Source organism: Cetorhinus maximus, chromosome 8, assembly GCF_964194155.1.
Source record: "Cetorhinus maximus chromosome 8, sCetMax3.hap1.1, whole genome shotgun sequence".
NCBI classification, from domain to species: Eukaryota; Metazoa; Chordata; class Chondrichthyes; order Lamniformes; family Cetorhinidae; genus Cetorhinus; species Cetorhinus maximus.
Genome location: NC_135886.1, coordinates 132,991,410 through 133,014,230, shown reverse-complemented (window position 1 = coordinate 133,014,230; position 22,821 = coordinate 132,991,410). Strand labels below are relative to the sequence as shown.

General features: G+C 44.7%; 1 protein-coding gene across 1 annotated transcript in view; it reads right to left on the bottom strand.

Moving 5' to 3' along the window:
- npas2 (neuronal PAS domain protein 2) overlaps positions 1-22,821 on the bottom strand; it is a 77,527-nt gene that overhangs the window by 19,107 nt on the left and 35,599 nt on the right. Inside the window, exons 11-16 of the mRNA XM_078546177.1 lie at positions 11,868-11,952; positions 9,828-9,957; positions 7,676-7,782; positions 6,264-6,347; positions 4,225-4,383; positions 313-534 (exon numbers count right to left, since the gene is read on the bottom strand). Coding sequence (XP_078402303.1) covers positions 313-534; positions 4,225-4,383; positions 6,264-6,347; positions 7,676-7,782; positions 9,828-9,957; positions 11,868-11,952 — 787 coding nt within the window. The remainder of the gene's footprint in view (positions 1-312; positions 535-4,224; positions 4,384-6,263; positions 6,348-7,675; positions 7,783-9,827; positions 9,958-11,867; positions 11,953-22,821) is intronic.

The following is a 22,821-nucleotide window of genomic DNA, read 5'->3' as shown; positions in this document are numbered from 1 at the left end:
GTTTACACTGTCAGTTTCAATAATAAATGAGGAGTCCATAATGAAAAGATATAAAAATAATGGCAGAATGTTAAAATGTTTAAAAAAAAGGCAATGAATCCTGTCTGCATGCCCTTGTCCAATTATCCCCTTCCCTCAACCTTGCTTCAGCTGAAGACTACATTTGGCCTTGAATCCAAGTGAAATGCCAAAGGAGATCAACTAATTATTGTATTGTTCAAAAACCTGTTGTCCAGAGGAATAGTTAGCTAGTCATGTGCTGTCAGGTGTTGACCCTTATTTGGCCATTGTAAGTTGTAGGGAAGGTATTACCTGCATTGATTTCACACTTGGTTCCCTGAGGAGTTGTTGAGAAGAAGGCAACTGCTGACCACGTAGTTCAGAGCCTACAAGAGCTTGCAGCTGTTTGCTGGATAGGCAAGGGTTTTGCATTATAATTCCTGGTTGCTGCTGCTGTTGTGGCTGCTGGTGCTGCCCTTGATCTTGATGTTCCATTGCGTTGAATCCAAGTGAACTGGGTTGTTGAAGCAACATCTATGATCACATCAACAAAATGCATTAAAACTTATCTAGAATTGTTTCCCTGGGATTGGCCAAGATTTGCCCACAGTGATGCCAAATTCTTATAGAAGACACGAAATGACAATGCTTTTTCTAAAATTGCTCTCTCCACCACTCTGGAGAGACCTGAAACACCCGGGGTATTTTCACTAATCAGGTTAATGTCTCTGTTAAAACATTGAGAATTTCAGATGAGCATTTGTAGGCCAACACTCTCAAAGCAATTTCAGAGCCAAAGTGTAACCCCAGGTACAGAAGGGAATTTAACCTAAAGAACATGATTCAGATTTTATGGTGGTAACAATGGCTAACCTATGAAACTGACAGTAACTTCTGGAGTCAGCGCATGTTGTGACAAAAGTATAATAATTTTCATAATATTTTGTCTGTTTTTTTGTGAAGTGGGTTTATGGGTGTGATTATAGTGGGGTCTGTCTGTGTGATTTAATTACATTTGGAGTCAAGTAGATTGCAAGCTTGAAATCATCAAAAGCAGCTAGGGGGAGCGTTTTCTCCCCTTCGGGGGGTGCTGAGTGGGAGTGGGCATGGGCGGCCATTTTACATGGTTGGGCCAATTAAGGCCTGCCCCCAGCATGACATGCTCCCTGTGCGGGCGAGGGGAGGAGGCTGAGTCGGGGCTCCCTGAGGCACGGAGCTGCCTCAGGGAGTTTAATTTCATTATGAAAAATTTAAATAAAGAAAAAAAATTTCAGACATGTCCCCTTATGTGACAATGTCACATGAGCTGGGAAATGTCAATGAATTTTAATAAATAAATTTATTTGATTTATAAATCCTTCATGAAACCCATCCTGCCCGTGGATGAGGTTTCATGATAAATGCGAAGGCCGCCTGGGCACTTTGCCTACCACCCGCCAACCTTAAGGTTGGATGGGCAGCTCTGTTAATCCTTTTAATTAGTTTTTAAATGGCCTTAATGGGCCTTTGACAGTTCGGCGGGTGTGCAGCCGACTCCGGTGCGCGCCCGCCGAACTGAAGATCAGGATGATGTGCGGTGATGTCGGGACACATGCACGATGTCACTGCATGTCATTTTATGCTTCGGAGAGCGTGGCCTGCCCCTGCATGCTGACCCGAAGATTCAGGCCTAGGTGTAGGAATGTGCTTGACATGTTAATGAGTAAATATGGATGCTGGCTTAGCATGTAAGGTTGAAGGGAATTTGCATTTTTAGATAAATGAAGGGAATGTTGGATTTCAAAGGGATCTTAGTCTGTTTACAACTAGCCAGATAAGCAGAGCCAAGGAGTGTGTTTATTTTTCCCAAAGGTTACTGACAATATTGGCAATATGAAAGTTTTTATATTATGAGGAAGATACAGTTTCAAAGACACATGGAACAATAGAATTTACATATTAAAAGGAGAGAAACATATATAAAAGAGAATGAAAGGCTATGTGGAGAAGGCCATGTAAGATCTAACAGGAGTGTGTGAAATAGCCTTCAAGAAGCCTCCAGCCACTTGTGCTATGTAAAGCAGCTAAATTTGGAGGAAAGCCATTTGGAATTCCACTGTCAAGTGGGTACTCTGTTAACTTGCTAGGTTTGTTTTAAATCTAAAATCTATTTTGGACTGTTGCCTTAAAAGGGGGTGTAACTGGGAGTCAGGTCAATTAGGAATTTTAGGACTTGTTACAGTAGTAATTAATTGTAATCGTATATGCTTGAAATCTTCTATTTTATTAATAAATATTTGAATTTAATTGCTTTAAATCCCTAAAGGTCTTGGTGGACTCATTACTTCTGAATTCAGCGCATACATCTCCTCATAATAAATATGAATTACAAAACTGTGTGATAGCACGACCATGTTTCCCTCTTGGATTTGATCCACCTGGCACACATCATCTGCCATGTCATAACAATGTGCAAAATAACAGAGAAATCCAGAACTTTTTGTCAGCAAATCTAGGCCCCTCAATTAAATGCACTGTTGAGGCACTCCCAGGCTGTAATATGTGAAAAACCAATTGAACTGATATGAATGCCAATTCTTAGATTATTACTCTTGTTTAAAAACCCTTGAAAAAGTTACACCTTGTTGAATGAGGTGTAACTGGGTTTCTGACAGTGTACTAACATCATAATTACTGCAAAATACCCTCATTGACCCCGCGAAGCTAATTTTCTATTTGCAGTATATAAAATTCTTTCATGTAATAGAAAACTTACACGTTTTAAAAAACATTTTCAAATTTGTTTTTGTATTTTAACTTCTATTTTAATCCAATCATAATTTATTTTGCTATCTGAAAAATTAAATTAAAATTGAAGGATAAAATAAGTGCTTTTAACTTCCTGGTTTGCTCTCTGTGAGGATACTTCAATGTGATTGGCTGCTTAACTGCTTGCTAACACCACTGTTGCTGCACACCTGGAGGTCCCTTTGACTTGGCACCGGTGTTAAACTACCATCAGGAAAGGGGAAATTCACAGCACAGAAATTGCTAGATCATTGTGGGTAGCTTTCTTCAAAGTCAGTGGCCAGCACAATTGCTTCACTGATGACTGCTAAATCTGAGCCAATAAGTTTTCTCATTAGTGACTACAAGTTCATAAGTAGATCGCCTGGTCTTGGAGTTTGTTGGTGCACTAAATCACAATGCTGGAGTCTGTGGATTTTGTCCCTCTCTTCATCAGAGAGGTGAGGACTCAATCTAAATATGACTTGTCATTTAAATTAATCTCCAGATTCTACTGTGTGGAGAGGAAGCACACATCAGAAGCTAAGCCTAGATTAGAAGACTAGGCTTTTCACATCATCTCATGCATTTATTTATAGCCAACCTGAGGCAGTGACAAAGGGCTGACAGTGACTCAGATACCTGGTCTTTTAAGAATGGATCACATGCACCGTCAGCGAAATGCTGTTTATTAACCTTTTCATTGGTCAATAACAAAAGAAGACTGTGATAGTTGTTTTGATAAACACAGTGTGAAATAGGAAGACATTTTAATAAACGTAGAAGGCTCACTTCTTCTAAGTCTGAGCTCAGGTTAACCTGAAGATCTCAGTGCGTGGAAATGTTGCTCTCCTTAATAGTTGGGTTTTGCTAACTTTTCTTATTCTTTCATGTGATGTGGGTGTTGCTGGCAAGGCCAGCTTTTGTTGCCAATCCCCAATTGCCCTTGAGAAGGTGGTAGTGAGCTGCCTTCTTGATTCGCTGCAGACTATGTGGTGTAGGTACACCCACAGTGCTGTTAGGGAGGGATTTCCAGGATTTTGACCCAGTGAAACAACGGCGATATATTTCCAAGTCAGGATGGTGTTTGGCTTAAAGGGGAACTTGGAGGCAGTGGTGTTCCCATGCATCTGCTGCCTCTAGCCTTTTAGGTGGTAGAGGTCGTGGATTTGGAAGGTGTTTTAGAAACAGCCTTTGCACATGCATCTTGTAGATGGTACGCACTGCTCGGTACTTGGAGCACCTTGGGATGGTGACATATGTCATCTCAGTGGTACAGAGGAGAAAGAAATATTGATGCAAGAGCTTTCCCCCCTTAAAAAAGGGTACCTTGTGTTCAACAGCACTGCAAAATTGATAGTAGTCAGCGGCCAGTTGGAAGATCCAAATCATCTCCATGGAGACAGAAGGGCAAGTTGGCAAGTAAACAATGCACATAAATATCCAACAGAATCATACCTGAAGATTGGAATCATGCACAAGCTGCAGCTGCTCCTTTATATGATGGAGCTCCTCCTGTTGTGTCTTTATGTTTGCCTGTAAGATGCGTGTCCTCTCCTCCAGCTGTTCCTTTAGCTGGTGCATTACTCCCAGCTGTGCAGGACACCGGTACATGGGCTGCAGTAGAAACACAGGCATCAGCAAACAGATATCCAACAGAAACTCATGTCATCAATCACAAACCAACAAGCAATCTTCCTGTTGTCCTGCGGTGCTATCTAAATTGTTTTCTTTCAAATGCAAAGGAAAGCTGGATAATAGAACGAGCTGATAGCAGCCAGTTAGACTGAGAACATGGGGAGACAGATGCAACCAATTACCAAACACCAGTCAGCACCAATTGAGCGGTATGCACAGATTCGTGTTAAAATAAAAGTAAGACACTGCGGATGCTCGCGATCTGAAGTAATAGCAAAAAGCGCTGGAAAAACTCAGCAGGTCTGGTCAAATTGCACGAGTCATATTGGACCTGAAACATTAACTCTGTTTCTCTCTCCGCAGGTGCTGCCAGACACGCTGAGTTTTTCCAATATTTTTTGACGGGGGTAGTAGGTGCAATGGAAGAACAGCAGGTTCTCCTCCAAGCCACACACTTATATCGCTGTTCCTTCACTATCACTGGGTCAAAATCCCTAACTCCCTTCCTAACAGTATTGTGGATGCACTTACACCGGAGGGACGGCTCACCACCACCTTCCCAAGGGCGATTGAGGGACGGGCAACAAATGCTGGTCTTCCCAGCGATGCCCACAAACCATGAAGGAAGAATAAGAAAAGAAGAGGCAGGCATCCTGTAATATAAGTCTCGACTGGTTACAATCAGCTAAAGAGGGCAGACAGGAATTTTCCATTTTCTCCGCTAACTGGCCTGGGTTTTAACCTGCTTTTTCACCTCTTCTGGAAGATCACTTGTGTCCAGGTGGGTAGGGAGTCTCTGTACCGTGATGCATGGGGCATTACAAGTGTATGGGTCATGCTCAGTGGACTCATTGGTCTTTTCCCCTCTGACAGTCTCATACATTCACATGTTTGTCCAGGTTTTCAGTGATCTGGAGAGAGAAAGAAAACCAAGGGATGGAGTAGGACCATTGGAAGTGGGATTGGGTGAGGGTGGAGCAGTTGATGCTGCTTAGGCTACTGATGTGCTCGGTACATTTCTTGCTTAGTTTTTGAAAAGGAGAAGACAAGTCATTTCCTTGAAAGAGAGCCAGGGGGGAGTTGCGAAATCAAGTGCTGACATAATTCACATTGTGTGAACATGGTAAATAATATCAACAGCTGGATAAAATGCCTCAAGAAACAAAGTAAAGAACACAGGAACATAGGAGCAGAACTAGGCCATTGTAGGAAGATCTTCCAGGAATCACTGAATACTAAAAGAAAGAAAGACTTGCATTTAAATAGGCACCTTTCTCAATGTCAGGACATCGTAAACCACTTTACTGCCTATGAAGTACTGTTGTACTGTAGGAAACATGGCCACCAATTTGCACATAGCAAACTCCCACAAACAGCAATATGATAAATGACCAGATAGCTTATTTTTTTAGTGATGTTGATAGAGGGATAAATTTTGGCCAGGACACTGAGGATGACTCCCCTGCCCTTCTTTAAAATAGTGCTATGGAATCTTTTACATCTACCTGGGAGGGTAGATGGGGCTTTGGCTTAACAACTCATCTGAAAGACATCACCTCCAACAGTGCAGCACTCCCCCCAGTACTGCCCTTGACTGTCAGCCTGGACTTTGTACTCAAGTTCCTGGAGTGGGCCTTGAACCCATGATCTCTGGAGTGGAACTCACAACTGGCCAACTCAGAGAAAGTTGGAAATTAGAATGAGTGCTGGTGAGGGAGGAAGCAATAGGTTAGGGCTGATATGATACAGACAAAATTTATCAGTAAGTGCATGGGTGAATTTGTTTTCTACATTAATGAGATTAATAACTCAGATTTATAATGGTGAATCACAGCAAATCAAAGCCAGTCAGTGTGTACCAAGGGAGTTTGTTGAGTGGAGATTGCAGCTGGAGGCATTGGTTGCTGTTGTGCGTCGGGTGATGGTGGTACTGTCATCAAGACCTGCGAAAGAAAACAACAAAGTCCATAAGCAAAATGTACTTTATTAACTAAAGATAGCCTGGGTATAGAAAATTGTCCTTTTACATGACTGTGCTTCTGGTTGTAAATAAACCATTTAGCCCAGTCTATAAATAATTACATGGAATTTCCAGCACAAGAACAGCACATTTGCCCAGCTGGTGTTACACAAACCTCCTCCCAGTCCTCTTCATCTCACCTCATTAGCATAACATCCTATTCCTTTCTCCCTCATGTACTTACCTAGCTTCCCCTCAAATTAATCTCTGGGGAGAATTTTCTCCCTGTCGGGCGGACTGGGCGGGAGCAGGCACGTAGCCGATTGCTGCCCCCGATTGGCTGCACGCTGCCATTTTATGTGGGCAGGCCAATTAAGGCCCACCCAACATAACGCGCACCCAGAAGCGCTGAGCGCTCCCTCTGCGGGTGAGGGGAGGAGGGAGAGTCGGGGCCTGCGCTCTTTTGAGCTGCCTCAGGGAGATTACTTTGATTATGAAGAATTGAAATTAAGAAAATTATTCAGACATGTCCCCTCATATGACAGTGTGACATGAACTGGGACATGTCAATGAATTTTAATAAAATTTTTTATTATACTTATAAACCCTTCATGAAATCTTGTCCCGCCCGTGGATAAGGTTTCAAGATAAATGCGAAGGCCACCTGGGCTCTTCGCCTGCCTGCCGACCTTAAGGTTGGACGGGCAGCCCTGTTAATTGTTTCAATTGGTTGTTTAATGGCCTTAATAGGCTTTGACAGTTGGGCAGGTGCTCAGCCGACTCTGGTGCACGCCATCCGAACTGAAGATCGGAATGATGTGCGGCGATGTCGGGACGAACATAATTTTACACGTCGGCGAGCGGGGCCCACTTCCGCACACTGGCCGGAAGACTCAGGCCTATGCTATTCACCTCAACTATTCCTTGTGGCAGTGAGTTACACATGCTCACCACTCTATGAGTAATGTTACAACAGTGACTACACTTCAAAAAGTACTTCATGGGCTGCAAGTTGCTTTGGAGTGGTCTGAGGTCTTGAAAGATGCTATATTAACCCATGCTCTTCTTTTTTTTCTATTTTGAAGAAGTTTCTTCTGAATGGAATAGTAAACTCCCAGAGAGGAAGATGCAAAGTCTTGGAGGAAGATGCTACCAACCAGTATGAACATGAGCAACTTTGCTTTTGTGGTTGAAGTTATCATAAGTGTTGCAGCTATTCTGCTTGTTTTTCAGCCACTGTGCAGCTGAGTATCTGAGTCAGGCTTGGACTCTGCTCAGATTGCTGAAAACGATGAGGATGCAAAAACTCACCTGAGCGCTAACTTGCTGTGGTCTCTGCAATGACTTGTCCTGCAAGCTTGTATTCACTGATTGTCTGGAAGGTGTGCTTGCTTCTGTGTACACTTTGGATTGTGTTGCTGGAAGAATCAAGCAATAATTGAATTAAATAAACTCTGACTTTCTCTTGGGCTTAAAATATTCGCCAGGAAACTAATATGAAAATTCAGATATATTTAGAATAATAAAATCCAGGTCTACCACTATTCTCAATGTCTGCCTCCCCTTTCCCCCTAAAAAATACACATATACAATTTTAGCAGGTGTACAGTTTAACAATGAAAATTCAGTACTTTAACTTTGCTAGAAGTAGATTAAATTATCGCTTTAAAAATAGTTAGGAGCAAGGTATTTTGGTGGAATTTGAACTTTGTACACAAAGTGCACTCTATACATTTTATATTATATTGAACAATGAGAAATATACATCAATTTTTTCTAAAGAATGACATGGCTACAAAGCCTTATCATTCATTATGACGGTATTTTCCCAGGACAGACTGCTGCATTCTGATTGCTTATTATATGTGCCTTATTACTTATTATGTTTGGTGGAGGCAGGATCATTGAATATTTTTAAGGCTGAGTTAAATAGATTCTTGTTTCACAAGGGTGCCAAAGGGTATGGAGGGGAAGGAAGGAATGTAGAGCTGAGGCCATAATCAGATCAGCCATGATCTTATTGAATGGCGGAGCAGGCTCAAGGAGCTGAGTGGCCAATTGCTGCTCCGAATACATATGTTTGTTCATATGTAACCAAAACCTGAACAAATTCACACTTTGCTGTAGGTCTGTAATACATTCCAACTCAACCATTATTACATATGTTTTGTTCTAAATCCTCAACTGCACCTACAGCAATATCATGTGCAGTGTTTTAATTTCTCAAGTACTTGGTTTTAAAGAAAATCATTAACTAATTATTTGTTTTAGGGATACATTATATGAGTAATTTGAGACATGGCATGTGGTAAGGTAAGATAAGCAGCCATGATCTTATTGAATGGAGCAGCAGGGTTGAAGGGCTGAATGGCCTACTCCTGCTCCTGAATCTTGTGTTCTCATGGTGAGTGTAATATGCTTGGAAGGGACAGGTGACTTTGGCCAATAGTTCTCCAAGCTCTGGGGATTTCCTCAAGTCATGTCTGGGTCGATTGGGCACTAATTGATAGAGATTGATTACCATGATTAGTCAACAACTCCATTATCATTGTTTCAGGATAGAGGTGTCAGCTGTGGCTCAGTTCATAGCACCCTCACCTTTGAATCAGAGGGTTGTGGGTTCATGTCTCACTCCCGGAAACCAAGAACTGTGATTGTACTCGAAAAGAGTTGCAATCTGTGACTGTTGATAACTCGAAAGAGTATCATTGTTTCAGGATGGTGTACAGTGAACTAGATGGACTTTGATCTTATTTCATCCAGCGATTCCTATGGGGAGAATTTTCTCCCCGTCGGGGGAGGGGTTTGGACGGGAGCGGGCGTGGGTGGGTGTGCAGCCGATTGCCGCCTGCGATTGGCTGTGTGCCGCCATTTTACATGGGCAGGCCAATTAAGGCCCGCCCAGCGTGACGCACACCTGGAAGCGCTGAGCGCTCCCTGTGCGGGTGGAGGGGGGAGTAGGCTGAGCTGGGGCCTGCGCCTGCGTGCGGAAGAGCGCAGAAATCTCCCTGAGGCACAGCGCTGCCTCAGGGAGATGAGTTTGATTTTTAAAAATTTTAATAATGTAAAATAAAGACAGTGTCGCATCAGCTGGGACATGTCATTAAACTTTAATTAAAACTTTCATTCAATTTATTAACACTTCATGAAACCTCATCCCCTCTGTGGATGAGGTTTCATGATAAATGCGAAGGCTCTTCGCCTGCCCGCCAACTTTAAGGTTGGACGGGCAGCTCGGTTAAGTATTTCAATTACTATTTAAATGGCCTTAACAGGCCTTTGACAGTTTGGCGGGTGCGCAGCCGACTCCGGTGCACGCCCGCCGAACTGAAAATCGGCCCTGTCCCCGCTCGCCGACCCGAAGATTCTGGTCGATGTTTCTATATCTCTACTGCACCCGACCTTTATATCATTATGGAAAACAAATGTGCAAGAAGGGCATGGGACTTCACTTTCCACTTACATGGAGTGTCTGACAGTGCGGTGTGAGAGGATTTGTGTGAACTTGGAGATGACACTGAACGTGGCCGACTGCCGCTGAGTCTCTCTATGGTAATGTCCTGAGCGCTTCCACATTGCCTGCAGTTTTGAGTCTATAATGTGGGAAGAAAAGGAACATCCAATGAAGAAGTAATGACCAAGTGCACATCACTGAGGAGGTTACAACAATGACTTGTATTTATAAATTTATAATATGTAAGAACATCGTAAGGTGGCTCAGAGATATTATTAGACAAAAATGAATGCTGAGCTGAAGGAGGAGAGCAAGGGCTGACCAAAAGCTTGGTGGGTTTTAAGGAGGATCTTAACGGATGAGAGGGCAGCGGAGAGGCAGAGATTTTTAGGGAGGGAGTTCCAAAATGTGGGGTTGCAGAGCTGAAAATGTGGCTGCCCAAGGTGTGATGACACAAAGGAAGCCAGGGTTGGAGGAACCGACAGTCTGTGCAAGGGGTATAAGTCTGGAGAAAGTTACAGAGACAGGGAGAAGTACCATAAGACATAGGAGCAGAAGTAGGCCATTCGGCCCATTGAGTCTGCACTACCATGAAGGTCATGAAGAGGCTTAAGCACGAAGCTAAGAGGTTTGGGATTAGAGGCCTTGGAGGAGACAATGTATGTTAGTGCAATCAGGAGTGAAGAATGAGCAGGTGTTCATGCTGGATAGGAACGGGCAGGAAAGATTTCTATGAGCTAAAGATTATGGGTCGTGGAAGATGGGAGGCTGTCCAGTATGGGATGGGAGTGAATGAGGAATTGAGCAGAGAATGGGCAGAGGCAGCCCGTGTTACAGCAGTATGAATAGTTGGTCTTTGTGATCAAGAGGATACGGGATTAGAAATGTTCCTTTGTCAAAGGTTTTCCTTAGGGTTAAACAGGATGCTGAGATTATGGTTGGAGAGGGCGATGGATTCAGTGCTGAGAGTACTGAGTTTGGGCAAGATTAACAGAGTTGCTTTAGCTATTGGGCAGGCCTGACGATAAAATAAAAAAAAACTCCCTGCTTCAATATGAATATCCATCTGAGTTTGTTTCAAAATTCTGGTGATCAGAGAAGTCAAGAACATTTGGACATGCACCTACATCTCAATGCAATGTAAAAATTATCACATAATTTTGTAACTCTTTTATATAATAAAAAAAGAGTACTTAGCAAAAACCAATGACGTGCTAAGAAGAGGGGAAGCCTACTTTTTGCCCTGGGTGCAAGGGAACTTGTGGCACATGGTGGCACCAGAAAAATGGGCAACTTCTCGGACACCATGTCACGGAATTCTGAGCATTCACGATTAAAAAGCAGATCCACAACAGAAAGGACAGAGTGAGCCAACGGTCCATTAGAAAGGGATGATTTAGCATGCGTGTTGTTCAGAGTTCAGTAACCTCTCCTTTCTTATGGTGGCACTGTTTTACACATTCCGCTTTCTGAACCATTCTATGCCATAGTTGCAAGCAAAGTCCCGATGACAATTTCTGGCTCAGGGACACCATAAAAGAAACCCCTACTTGTTCGAGAGGATTCATAGACTCATGGAAGCATACAACACAAGAGGAGGCCATTCGGTCCATCACCAGCCTTTGGAAAAAGCCATCCAATTAGACCGCCTCAACTGGTCTTTCCATCTAGCCTTAAAAAATTTTAATTTTGAAGTATTTTTCCACTTCTACTTTGAAAGTTTTTATTGTATCTTCTTCCACCACCCACAAGCAGTGCATTCCAGATCATAACTTACTGCATAAAAAAGGTTTCCTCACCACCCCACTGGATTTTGTGGCAACTAGATTAAGTCTGTATCCTCAGGTCACTGACCGTTCTGTCAGTGGAAACAATTTTTCCCCATCTACTCCCTCTCTCTCTCTTTCTCTCTCTTAAATATATAATATATTCAACTATGTATTTATTTTGTTTATGATACCAGCGTACTATAGGGTTTAAAGAAACATGAACTTTGAGCATTAAGGTGACTTGATCAAAAATCTGACAACTACATATTGTTAACATTACCTTCAGGGCTGCCGGAGGCAGGATTTCAGGGGAAGATTCCTCGAGGCTTTGTTCCCGTCGTCTTTCTGATCTGACTTCCACATAGCTGCAAATCAGGGGGAAAAGAATCCCAAAAACTTTCACGCTAATTATTTACGCCAGCCAGAAATTCTGACAGGTTGTGACATCAGCAACATTGTAGACATCAGCTTACCTTGAAGGTCAAAACTCTACCTCAAGTGAAAGTTACAACAGGCCAAGTTCATAAATAAATGTACTTTACTTTGAAGTTTGCAAAACATCAAGGAGCTGCCATTACTGACAGATTGAAATAACTTGAGTGATAATTAAACTATACAAGCAGAGTTATTACTGCCAGACATGAAGCTAATATCATTCGAGGGAATAAATATTACGAACGCTGAGATATTCAACCAATTACAACTCCAACTTCTTCATCACAGACTCTAATGAGCAGTTTTGGATCTAATTTTGAATCTCTTTATACAATAGATCTATTCATTTGGCTTCAAACCATTCAGACACACAAGATCAGCACTGCTGACCTCCACCTCTATAAGTACATTAACCACACATTGCCAACAAACAAAGTAAGGTGGATCGGGAACTGTTTAATTTCTTGTCCCTCTCCTCTTGCTCTTCAATGTGCAACATAGCAAAGTACAAAGTATTAATATTCAAAGTGAAGTGACCTAGGACAGTTTACTATGTTAAAGAACCTAAACAAGAGTAAATTCTTTTAACGATTGCAATACATTCCATGCGCTGGGCTGTATGTGCTGTGATACGATGGCACATACCTTTAAGGGGGCTACTGTCAATCATCACCTACCGCGACAGGGTGTGATGTATTAGTCCCTGGACTTGTAGGCAGTCTGCAGAGGTCAGACATGTGCCTCAAGGTCTCCCAGTCAACATTATCTGTATATTGTCTTATCTTCAAATAAAGAACCCACTTAATTGTTTCACCAATCCTTGTGTGTGATTGGTACATTTATGTTAGAGAAGAACATATGTACTTGCCTAGTTTTAACATTGCTGGTGTGTCTCCTGCGGTGAAGATAGGATAGAAGCTTGGATTTGTGGCGAGTGCCTCAGTTTGCCGTAGTGAGGTACCTTGCTTGATTTTCATTCCATGTCCCTGAACCCAACACTGAGCTGAATTCTGTGTTGAGAACCCTGAACTGCTAGTGGCAGAACCCTGGAAGCGATTTTTGAGGAAGCAGCCAATTACCGTAGATCACGGCACATTTGTTTTACAATTTTTTTCACGGGACATGAGTGTTGCTGGCTAGGTTAGCATTTTTATTGCCAACCCCAAGGAAGGTGGTGGTGATGCATATTCTTGAACCGCCGCAGTCCATGTGGTGTAGGTACACCCACAGGGAGTGAGTTCCAAGATTTTGACCCAGCGACGGTGAAGGAATGGTGATACATTTCCAAGGCAGGATGGAAAGTGGCTTGGAGGGGAACTTGCAGATGGTGGTGTTCCCATGTGTCTGCTGCCCTTGTCCTTCTAGGTGGTAGAGGCCACAGGTTCGGAAGGAGCATTGGTGAATTCCTGCAGTGCATCTTGTAGATGTACACACTGCTGCCACTGTGAGTCGGTGTTGGAGGGAGTGGATGTTGAAGGTGGTGGATGGGGTGCTGATCAAGCTGTGTCCTGGACAAGTACAAGTCAACCCTTTTAAGAAATATTAAACTCGCATAAGGAGTTGGCCTCAATTTTCCACCTCAGAAATGCATGTTTTACTCACCTTACAAGTTGGCGCATGGGATTAAGCAGGCGAGAAGGGCCAAGTTGCCATGAAGATATGCGGGGGTTTAAGACATGCCCACACAGAGCAGACTGCATGGGGTGAACGACAAACAGAACTGGGTCCTCCAGCGAAAAGAATGAAGTGTGAAGCTGCATTCAAGCTAAAAGTCATAACATTGGCTAACTTGTCAAATAACTGTGCTGCAGTGAGGGAATTCGAGGGTTAGCGAAAAGCTGGTGTGAGAATGGAAGAAAGAATCTGCCCTGAAAATGATGTCCAAAATGCACCTTGAGAACAGGGACCAGCCACTGGGCTGATCTGGAAAAGCATGTATCAGAATGGGTCCTCCAAAATCGTCAGAATGGTTACATGGTCACCAGAAATTCAACGCATATATATGCACTTTAGTATCAAACCCTAATCTAGCAAAAGATTTCAGCACAACAGATAGTTGGCGTAGCCACTTTATGAAACGCAAACATCTCATGTTGCAGAGGAAGACCAAGATCGCTCAGGGAATACCAAAAGACCGAAAATATGCTTTGATGATCCTGAAACCAGAACTGCCAAAACTGGTCTGGAGTGGGATCTTTATGATGGTGCCGAGCCAAAGTGACTCAGAATGAATTCGATTATTTTTTACGTCACATGCCAAAGGCAATGGCCGGGATTTTCCCTGCCCGCTGGCGTTGGGCATGTTCGGCGGCGTGAGTGGACAATATGACGAGAAGGCCAAAAATCAGTCTCACGGTGTCGTGAAACCAGTTTGCGACTGTCCACTCAGCCCGTTGATGGCGGGCCACGTTCCCCGCTATCGGACATCGGGAACCTCATTGTAATATATCAGCATATCATTATAAGGCCGACCCGCTGGATTCATCCCCCCTGCTGGATCGTTGGTGCAGAACACGTCTTGACAACTGTGATGTGCAGAAGTCAGGACTTACCGCCAGGGCCTTGCTCACACCGCGGATACCCGAGGAGCAGAAGATGCTGGAGCCTGGAGGAACATCCATGGCATCCTGGGTGGATTCTCATGGGCATGGCTCTACTGCGAAGCCGCTCACCGAGGTTGGAACGTCACCATCGATGCTCACAATGGATGATTGTTGAGGAGGTGGGAAAAGGTCTAGGATCGATTGGGAGAGGAAGAGGTGTCGGGGGCGGGGGGTGAGCTTCGGAGGGGGGTATGAAGGTGTAAAGGGGTGAAGTTGGGAGGTGGTGAATGAAGATGTCGGGTGGGGGGCGGTGAGGTTGGGAGGTGGTGAATGAAGGTTTCGGTGGGGTGATGTTGGGAGGAGGGGAGGGAGTACAGGGGGAGGAAGGGATAATGGGGGAGAAGATGGCCACTGGGAAGGTAGATGTTAGGGAGTGGAAGGTGTAAGGGAAGGAATTTGGAGTGGGGAAGGAGTGTGGAGAGGGGAGGAAGTCCAGGGGGAGGAAGGAGTGCGGAGAGGAGGGAGTCCAGGGGGATGAAGGATTGCAGAGAGAGGAGGGAGTCCGGGGGAGGAAGGAGTGCGGAGATAGGAGGGAGTAAGGAGTTGGGAAGGGGGAAGGAATAAAGCTGGGGAAGAAATGAGGGTGCCTGAGGGGATTAGGAAGGGGGAAGGAGTAAGGCTGGAGGAAGAAGTGAGCGGAGGAAGAGATAAGGCTGGAGGAAAGAGTCAGGAGGGGGGAAGGACTATGGGTGTTTGATGGAGTCAGGAAGGGGGAGGGACTAAGGGGGGAGTCCAGGGGGTGGGAGGACTAACTGGGGAGGAAGCAGTTCCGTGGGGGAAGGGGTCCGGAGGCAGGGGTGTCCAGGTGAACATGAAAGGGAGGTAAATGATGGGTCCATGACTGCCTCCTGCTGTGCAAACTGAAGGTGCGCGTGGTATGAGGGAATGGTGAGAATGACCAAGACAGAGTGAGGTGAAAGGTGGGAGGGTGAATGTTCAATGGTAGCGGTAGGAGGGATGGCGAGGGTGGTTGGTGGGGACTCGGAGGCAGACACGGACTCTGGGGGTGGGAAGGAGGAGGTCAGGGAGGTGAGTGTGGATGGGGGTGGGATTTTCAGGAAGGAAGGGAAGGTGCACGTTGACCTGGACATCCCCGAAGGAAAAGGGTTGTGGCTGGCAGGTCACGGAGGGGAGGTGGAAGGTGATGCCAGGGGGTCAACTGTGAAGGGGGAAAGGAAATGGGTGAAATGGGGGAAATGGGGGAAATGGAGGGAAAAGATGGGGGAGCGAATGAAATACAGTGTCACCACCATGCTGTATAAATCGAAAGTGAAACGATAGTCGTGGTGGGTGAGATCAGGTGCTGCATGGGAGTGTGATCATTGGATGGCTGGAGATGCAGGTCAGCTCAAAGGGCCAACTGAAAGCGAACCCCAGCACGCAGCATTGAAAATGCTCAGGACCTTGAGGTGAGTATGAAACATGAAGGATCCGCCTGTGTAGGAGAGTGCTTGCACGAGGCTCTGAAAGGTCAGCTGATCCCCCCGTGGTGACAGAGGATGAGGTTGAGGGCCTCACAGGCAAGGGGGACTCGGAGGGAGAGGACAGCCTCTGAGATTCCTGAGTGGATGACCCAGGGGTGTCCAGCTGCCACCCCTCCTCCCTTCGGATGCCCGAGGGTCCCAGCCTGACTCCTTGAGGGGAAGGAGCACCTGGAGGGACTTCTGCTGACTGTCCAGGATGAGTTGGAAGGCCAAATCTAGAGTCTCGTCATCTGACTCGGACCTCACAGATGCCCGATCCTCAGCAGTTCTCCGAGTGCCTGGGAACTCGAACGAACCTGCCCCCTCCTGCTGCAGACATGTATCCATGCAGTGACCACCAGATTGTGAACCTGAGCCTGCTCTAGATCTAGGTCCCACCGAGGTGTGTGCCTTTGTGCTGGTGCAGGGTGTGGGTAAGCGCTGTGATGGGTCTTCCAGGCTGTTTATTTCCAGCCCTTCAATGGAGGAGGTGTCCTCTTGGCTAGAGGTGAGGCCTTGGATGGAGCTGAGGGACTGGCTGGCTGAGGGTGTCGGTTGCTTGGCAGAGCTCCCTGTGAACCAAAGTAGTGATAATTAGTGCATGGCAGCAGAGTCAAAAGTAGGAGAGAGAGCACTCACAGTTGCATTAAGAGAGGGATGATGTGGTACAGAATCCTTACAAGGGTGTTCGCCGCCAACCTCACTGTCGCCGCAGGTATAGTCCATGACCTCGCCAGTCAGTGTGATGGCACAATTCTCAAAATGAGCGAGGGGCCTAATGTGGGTCACTCCACCCCCAGTCTAGGGCCTCTTCCTACTGATTTGAGCAGCCTTTTCCTGCATGAAAACAGATAGAGTGTGAGCAGGACACATGGCACTGAGTAGAGTGTGGTGAGCGGAGCCATGGACAGAATGAGGACGTGAGCTCGAGAGGGTATGAGCCTGATGGAGATGTGAGGGTGTGTGTGAGAGTTAGTGGTGTTGTCCCTTGAGGTGTGAAATCCCTGTGGATGTGTAAAGGGTTTGTGAGTGTGTGAGTTGAGAGTGAAGAGAAGAGTGGCAAAACAGATGAGACCATTCGTCCTGTCATGGCACTGGATGGCCGTCCTCGTTTGCCGGGCATTAGCGCTGACCACCACTGCCACCGGCTCCCAAACCGGATTAGTGATGTTGCTGCCTATCCTGCAGCCAGAACGGGTTAGAGGACATCACGACCAGCCTCCACAGCATCCACAAGGCTCTCGATGGACGTGTCATTGAGCCTGGGAGTTGCAGCCTTTTTACCTTTCAGGGCCATGTCTTCTTTGCAGCCGTCGTGGGTTGAAAGCACCGAGAGGTGCGTGCGTGTGCGGCTGGACTGTAAATATGGTGTCCAGCGTGATGAAGCGGCGAGGTGATGGCGCGGCGGGTGAACGAGGGCCCGCCTGCCTTGGAAAAGGCACGTTTCCTGGGGATGCATAATCAACGTGGCATTTGGAACGATACAGCGTGAAAAGCCGCCATTGTGGCCGGCAGGTAAAACATCGTTCACCCGCTGCGGCACTTAGTGCAGATATCTGGGATGATTCCACCCAATAAATTTGATGTTTGTAAAATGTTTTGCTTGTGGTTAAGGGTATTCTTGTAGATTCCATTCATTAAAACATATCTTTAAGTTCTTATGTCACGTTGATTTTATTTGAGTTACTGGTATTAAATTTTTTCACACTTCAAAATGGTGACCACCGACACCAACAGCGGCATTTCACTTTTTTATGCTTGGAATAGAAGTCTATCTCCATTTTTGGAAAGATATTTTGAGGCTTCAAAATATCAGTTCTGTTGAAGGGTCATTCGGACTCGAAACGTTAACTGTGCTCCTCTCCGCAGATGCTGCCAGACCTGCTGAGTTTTTCCAGATATTTTTGTTTTTGTTGAGGCTTCAAAGGTTGACTTATACACTGCGACGTACGGTAATTGGCCACTTCTGGGAGTCCCATCCAATTAAGGATGGCAGGCAATTCCCCCACCCCCCCCCACCAGGGCTGGAGGACCAATAGGAGGCTGTCCACCACTGGAAGATCAGCAGCTCCAGTGTCAGAGGTGGGAGCTGCTGACATAGGTAGAAGAGAGAACCTCAAGATGGAGATGCCATAGAGTCATAATGGCACAGAAGGAGGCCATTCAGCCCGTCAAGTCTATACCAGCTCTCTGAAAAGCAATCCAGCCAGTTCCATTCACTCGCCCTAGCTCTGTAAGTTTATTCTCCCCAACTGCGCATCCAATTTCCTTTTAAAATCATTCAATTATCTCTGCTACCCTCATAGGCAGCTAGATCCAGGTCAATACCACTCGCTGCTTAGAAAACCTCTTCCCCACGTCTCTTGCCCAAAACCTTAAATCTGTGTCCCGTGATCCCCGTGCCATCAGCAAATGGGAACGGTTTTTCTTTGTCTACCTCACCTAAACCTGTCAGAATCTTGTAAACCCCTGTTCCCTCAATTACCTTTGTTCCAAGGAGAACAAACCCGGCTTCTTCAACCTAACCTTATAGCTAAAACCCCTCATCCCTGGAACCGTTCTAGCACAAATGATGACTTTTTAAAAAGGTTAAATAAAGTAAAAAGCTGTCAGACCATCATTGTGGAGGGTGATCTTTTCCACAGGGTAGTCTGTGGCCACACATCCATCTGGAAAATGACAGGCCCTTTAAGGGGCTCAGTCGGCTACCTGCTACTTGAGTGTGAGTAGCTGTCACCTCTCAAAAGCAGCCTCTTCGAAAATGGCCATAGAGCTGGGGACGTGCCAGCAAACTGGCAAGCCTGCTGACAGCAGGAAATTCCAGACTCTCCTTCTTCTGTCCCTGCCTTGGCAGCCCTTTCAATATGAAGCCCATCGAGTTTGCCAAACTTACGTATGGTAGGCTTTGAGTTTGTGGTCGGGGAGGTTAACATTGCTGGTCCTCAGAAGCTACAGGTAGAGAAGTCTGTGAGAGACTTGGTGAGAGATAGTGAGGTAAATTGGTAGCAGTGAAGCGCTTTTTGGTTCTAAATACCATCTGGTGGAAGTGATTGTGGAAGTGTGTGTTGTTTTCTTTTTTATTTCTAAGGCATTCTCCTTCAACTTCAGTTTGGGGGAATGAACTCATTAAAAACAAATGCCGTGAAGACATCAACTCCTTAGAGTGAGATTGTTGATATGTGTGAGGTTGCAGTGAGTTTGTCTACCATCGGAGGGTGCTATAAGTACTTTGATTCACACACAGCTGCCTGTTTGATCTATCTTGCTTGGAAAAGAGTTACTCGCTCTCTCTACCCTATTTCTTGTTAAAAAGAGAGCAGCAGTTGTTGTTTTTGAATCACGGACTATTTACCTGTAACGTTATCTCTTGGGAAGGGTCACCAATTCAGTTGGCAGCACTCTGGCCTTTGAGTCAGAGGCATGCGGGTTCAAGCACCCCAGCATTCACCCAATCCGCTCCAAAACCCCATGTCCATAATTTGTGCTAATACTTCTGCTGCAAGGTCAGAGGTGCCATCTTTTGAACGATGCATTAAACTGGCACACAAACTAGTCAGCTGAGTGTAAACAGACTACGGCACTATTGGAAGAAAAGGAGGAAATTATCTGGATCATGACCAACATTTATACATACGAATTAGGAGCAGGAGTAGGCCCTTTGACCATTCCAATGTGCTCCGCTATTCGATAAGTTCATAGCTGATCTGATTGTGGCTTCAACACCACTTTCTTGCCCACCTCCGATAACCTTTGATTCCCTTGTTGTTCGAGAATCTATCCACTTCTGCCTTTAAAAATATTCAGTGGCCCTGCCTCTACCACTGTCCGAGGAAGAGAGTTCCAAAGACTCATGACCCCCCTTGAGAGAAAAATATTTCAACCTCATCTCTGTCTTAAATGGTAGACCCTTTATTTTCAAACCGTGTCCCTAGTTCTAGTCTCTCCCACAAAGGGAAACATCCTTTCAGCCTCCAACCTGCCAGACCCCCTCTGGATCTTACATGTCTCAATAAGATCACTTCTCATTCTAAATTCAAATGGATACAGGCCCAGCCTGCCCAACCTTTCCTCATACGATAACCCCCTCATCCCAGGAATCAGCCGAGTGAACCTCCTCTGAATTTCTCCTAATTCATCTCTCAACCAACACCAGAGAAACAGCTTAATTGGCATTTCGGGCAGCTTGCTGTTTATGGGATCTTGCTGTGTGTCAGTTGGCTGCCATGTTTGCTTATGTGGCCACAGCACCTCAAATATAATTCATTTGAATGTAGGGACTTTAAGATATTCTGAGTATGTGATGAGGTATTATATAAATGCTACTTCTCTCAATTTACCAGTGAGTTTTTATGCGAAGGCTCCACTTTGACATTAAAGCAACAACTTGTATGCATACTGTACCCTTAATGTTATAGGATCTTTTAAGGAGTTTCACAGCAGAGTTACATTTGGCACTGAGCCACATATTAGGGCAGGTGAGCTAAGTTGTCAAAGGCATAGGCTTTAGAGAATGTCTTACAGGAGGAGAGAGATGGAGAGGATTAGGGAGGAAATTCTAGTGCTCAGAGCCTAGACGACTAAAATCACGGAGCATGGTGTTATTATCCCATTGGAAACCAAAAGAACCAAATTTACTGAACAACCCTAACGAGAAAACCAGTGGATTTTAATAACTTTTACCTTAACATTCAAACCCAACTCAACATAAATTAAACATGAATTAACAGGCAAATTGTGCTCAATATAAACTATAAGTTACACGTTAAAAAGCAGATACGGCAAAGATAGATCGCACAGATTTACTGTCCACTCAGCATTTATGTCACTAATTTCGGCCACAAAGTCCTTCAAAGCTTTGAACATCCTCAGGTACAATTTCAGCTCCTTTTCTTCAAGGAGTTAGCCACCGATTCCTGTCTGATAACAGCCTCTAACCAACCTACAGACAGGGTAGATGCAGATAAGATGTTTCCCCTAGCTGATGGTGGGGGGGATAGTCTAGAACCAGGGGACACAATTTCAAAATAAGGGGAAAGCAACTTCGGACCGAGGTGAGAACAAGTTTGTTCACTTAGAGGGTTGAGAATCTTTGGAATTCTCTATCCCAGAGGGTTGTGGAAGCTCAGTCACTGAGTATGTCTAAAGCAAAGATTGACAGATACCAGTGACATAAAGTGACACAGGGATAGTGTGGGGAAAAGGCATTGCAGTGGGTGATCAGCCATGATCGTATTGAATGGCAGATCCAGCCTTGATGGGCTGAATGGCCTACTCCTATGTTTCTATCCCAAGTTCCAAGGTCATGGCCTTTACTGAAATGGTGCACTTCTGCAGAACGTCCTCAGTTTTGCTCATGTCATGAAAGTATAATAATTCTCATAATATTATTGTGATTTATTGTAAACGTAGGTTAATAGTGGGGGTTGGATTGTTTCTCTGTGTGTGTGGCGGGGGTGATTTAATTGAATTGGAGACAGCTGATCAGGAGGGTTTGATTCATCAAAGGAAGCTGGGTTGGAAATGCTAAATACATAAACATGGCTGAAGTCTTCGAATGTAAGGTGAGGAGAATTTGCATTTTTAGATAGATCAGGACCATTTGAATTTCAAAGAGATGGTAGGATGTTACACCTAGCCAGGGAAGCTGGGTTAAGCAGTGTGTTTGTTTTGCCCAAAGATTATTGACAATATTAGCACCATGAAAATATTTATATTATGAGAAAGGTAAAGTTCAAAAGGCATATGGGAACAATGGAATTTACATTAAAAGGGAGAAACATGTATAAAGGAGAAGGAGGCTATGTGTCAGGGAAGGCATTGTAATATCTAACAGAAGTGTGAGAGCCTGCTGTCTACAGAAACTGAAGCTGGGAAAAGTCATTTTTAATTCTACTGCCCAGGGTATTATGTTGACTTGCCTGGATCTGTTTAAAATCTATTTTTTTTGCCATTGCCTTAATGGGGGTGCAATTGGAAGCCAGATTAATGAGGGGTTTTAGTAGTTATAATAATAGTAATTTGTAGACCTGTGTGTGTGCTTGAAACCTTTTCTTTTGTTAATAAATGTTTAATTTAGTTTTCTAACAAATCTCTGAAGTCTTGGTGGACTTATTACTTCTGAATTCAGGGCACGTGTTTCAAAATAAATACAAATTGCAAAACTGTTGTGATAGCCTGATCAAGTTTCCCTTGTGGATTTGATCTGCCTGGCACACATCATCTGCCACCTCATAACAAATTGGGGTTCTTTGCGGGATATTTGAAATTCCTTGATTGGTTTGGAGTGGGTGAATTTTAAGGTTACGAGCACAAGAAGCAGTTTGAATTCAGGAGTTGGTGTGAGGGATTTTTAAAGTGTTGAGATTGCAGAAATGGCAGTTTCCATGGCTAGGATGCTTTGGGAAGCCGAAATAAAACTCTGATTGGGCTGCAAAAAAGTATCTAAGGGTGAGTTAACAAAGTTGGCAGATAAGTTGAAGTTGAGGTTACCTGTAAAGGCAAAGAAAGCAGATATAGTTGAAGCGATAGCACAAGCGTCTAAAGGTGGAAGTGATACCTGACACTAGTGAGTCCCAGCTGGAGGTAGTGAGACTTCAGTTAGAAATTAAGAAGCTTGAATTTGTACAAGCAAAGGAAATGAAAAAAACTTCAACTGGAGGCAAACGAAAAGGAAAAATAATTGGAAATTAAACAACTGGAACTAGAGGCAGCAGAAAAAGAAAGGGAAAAAGAG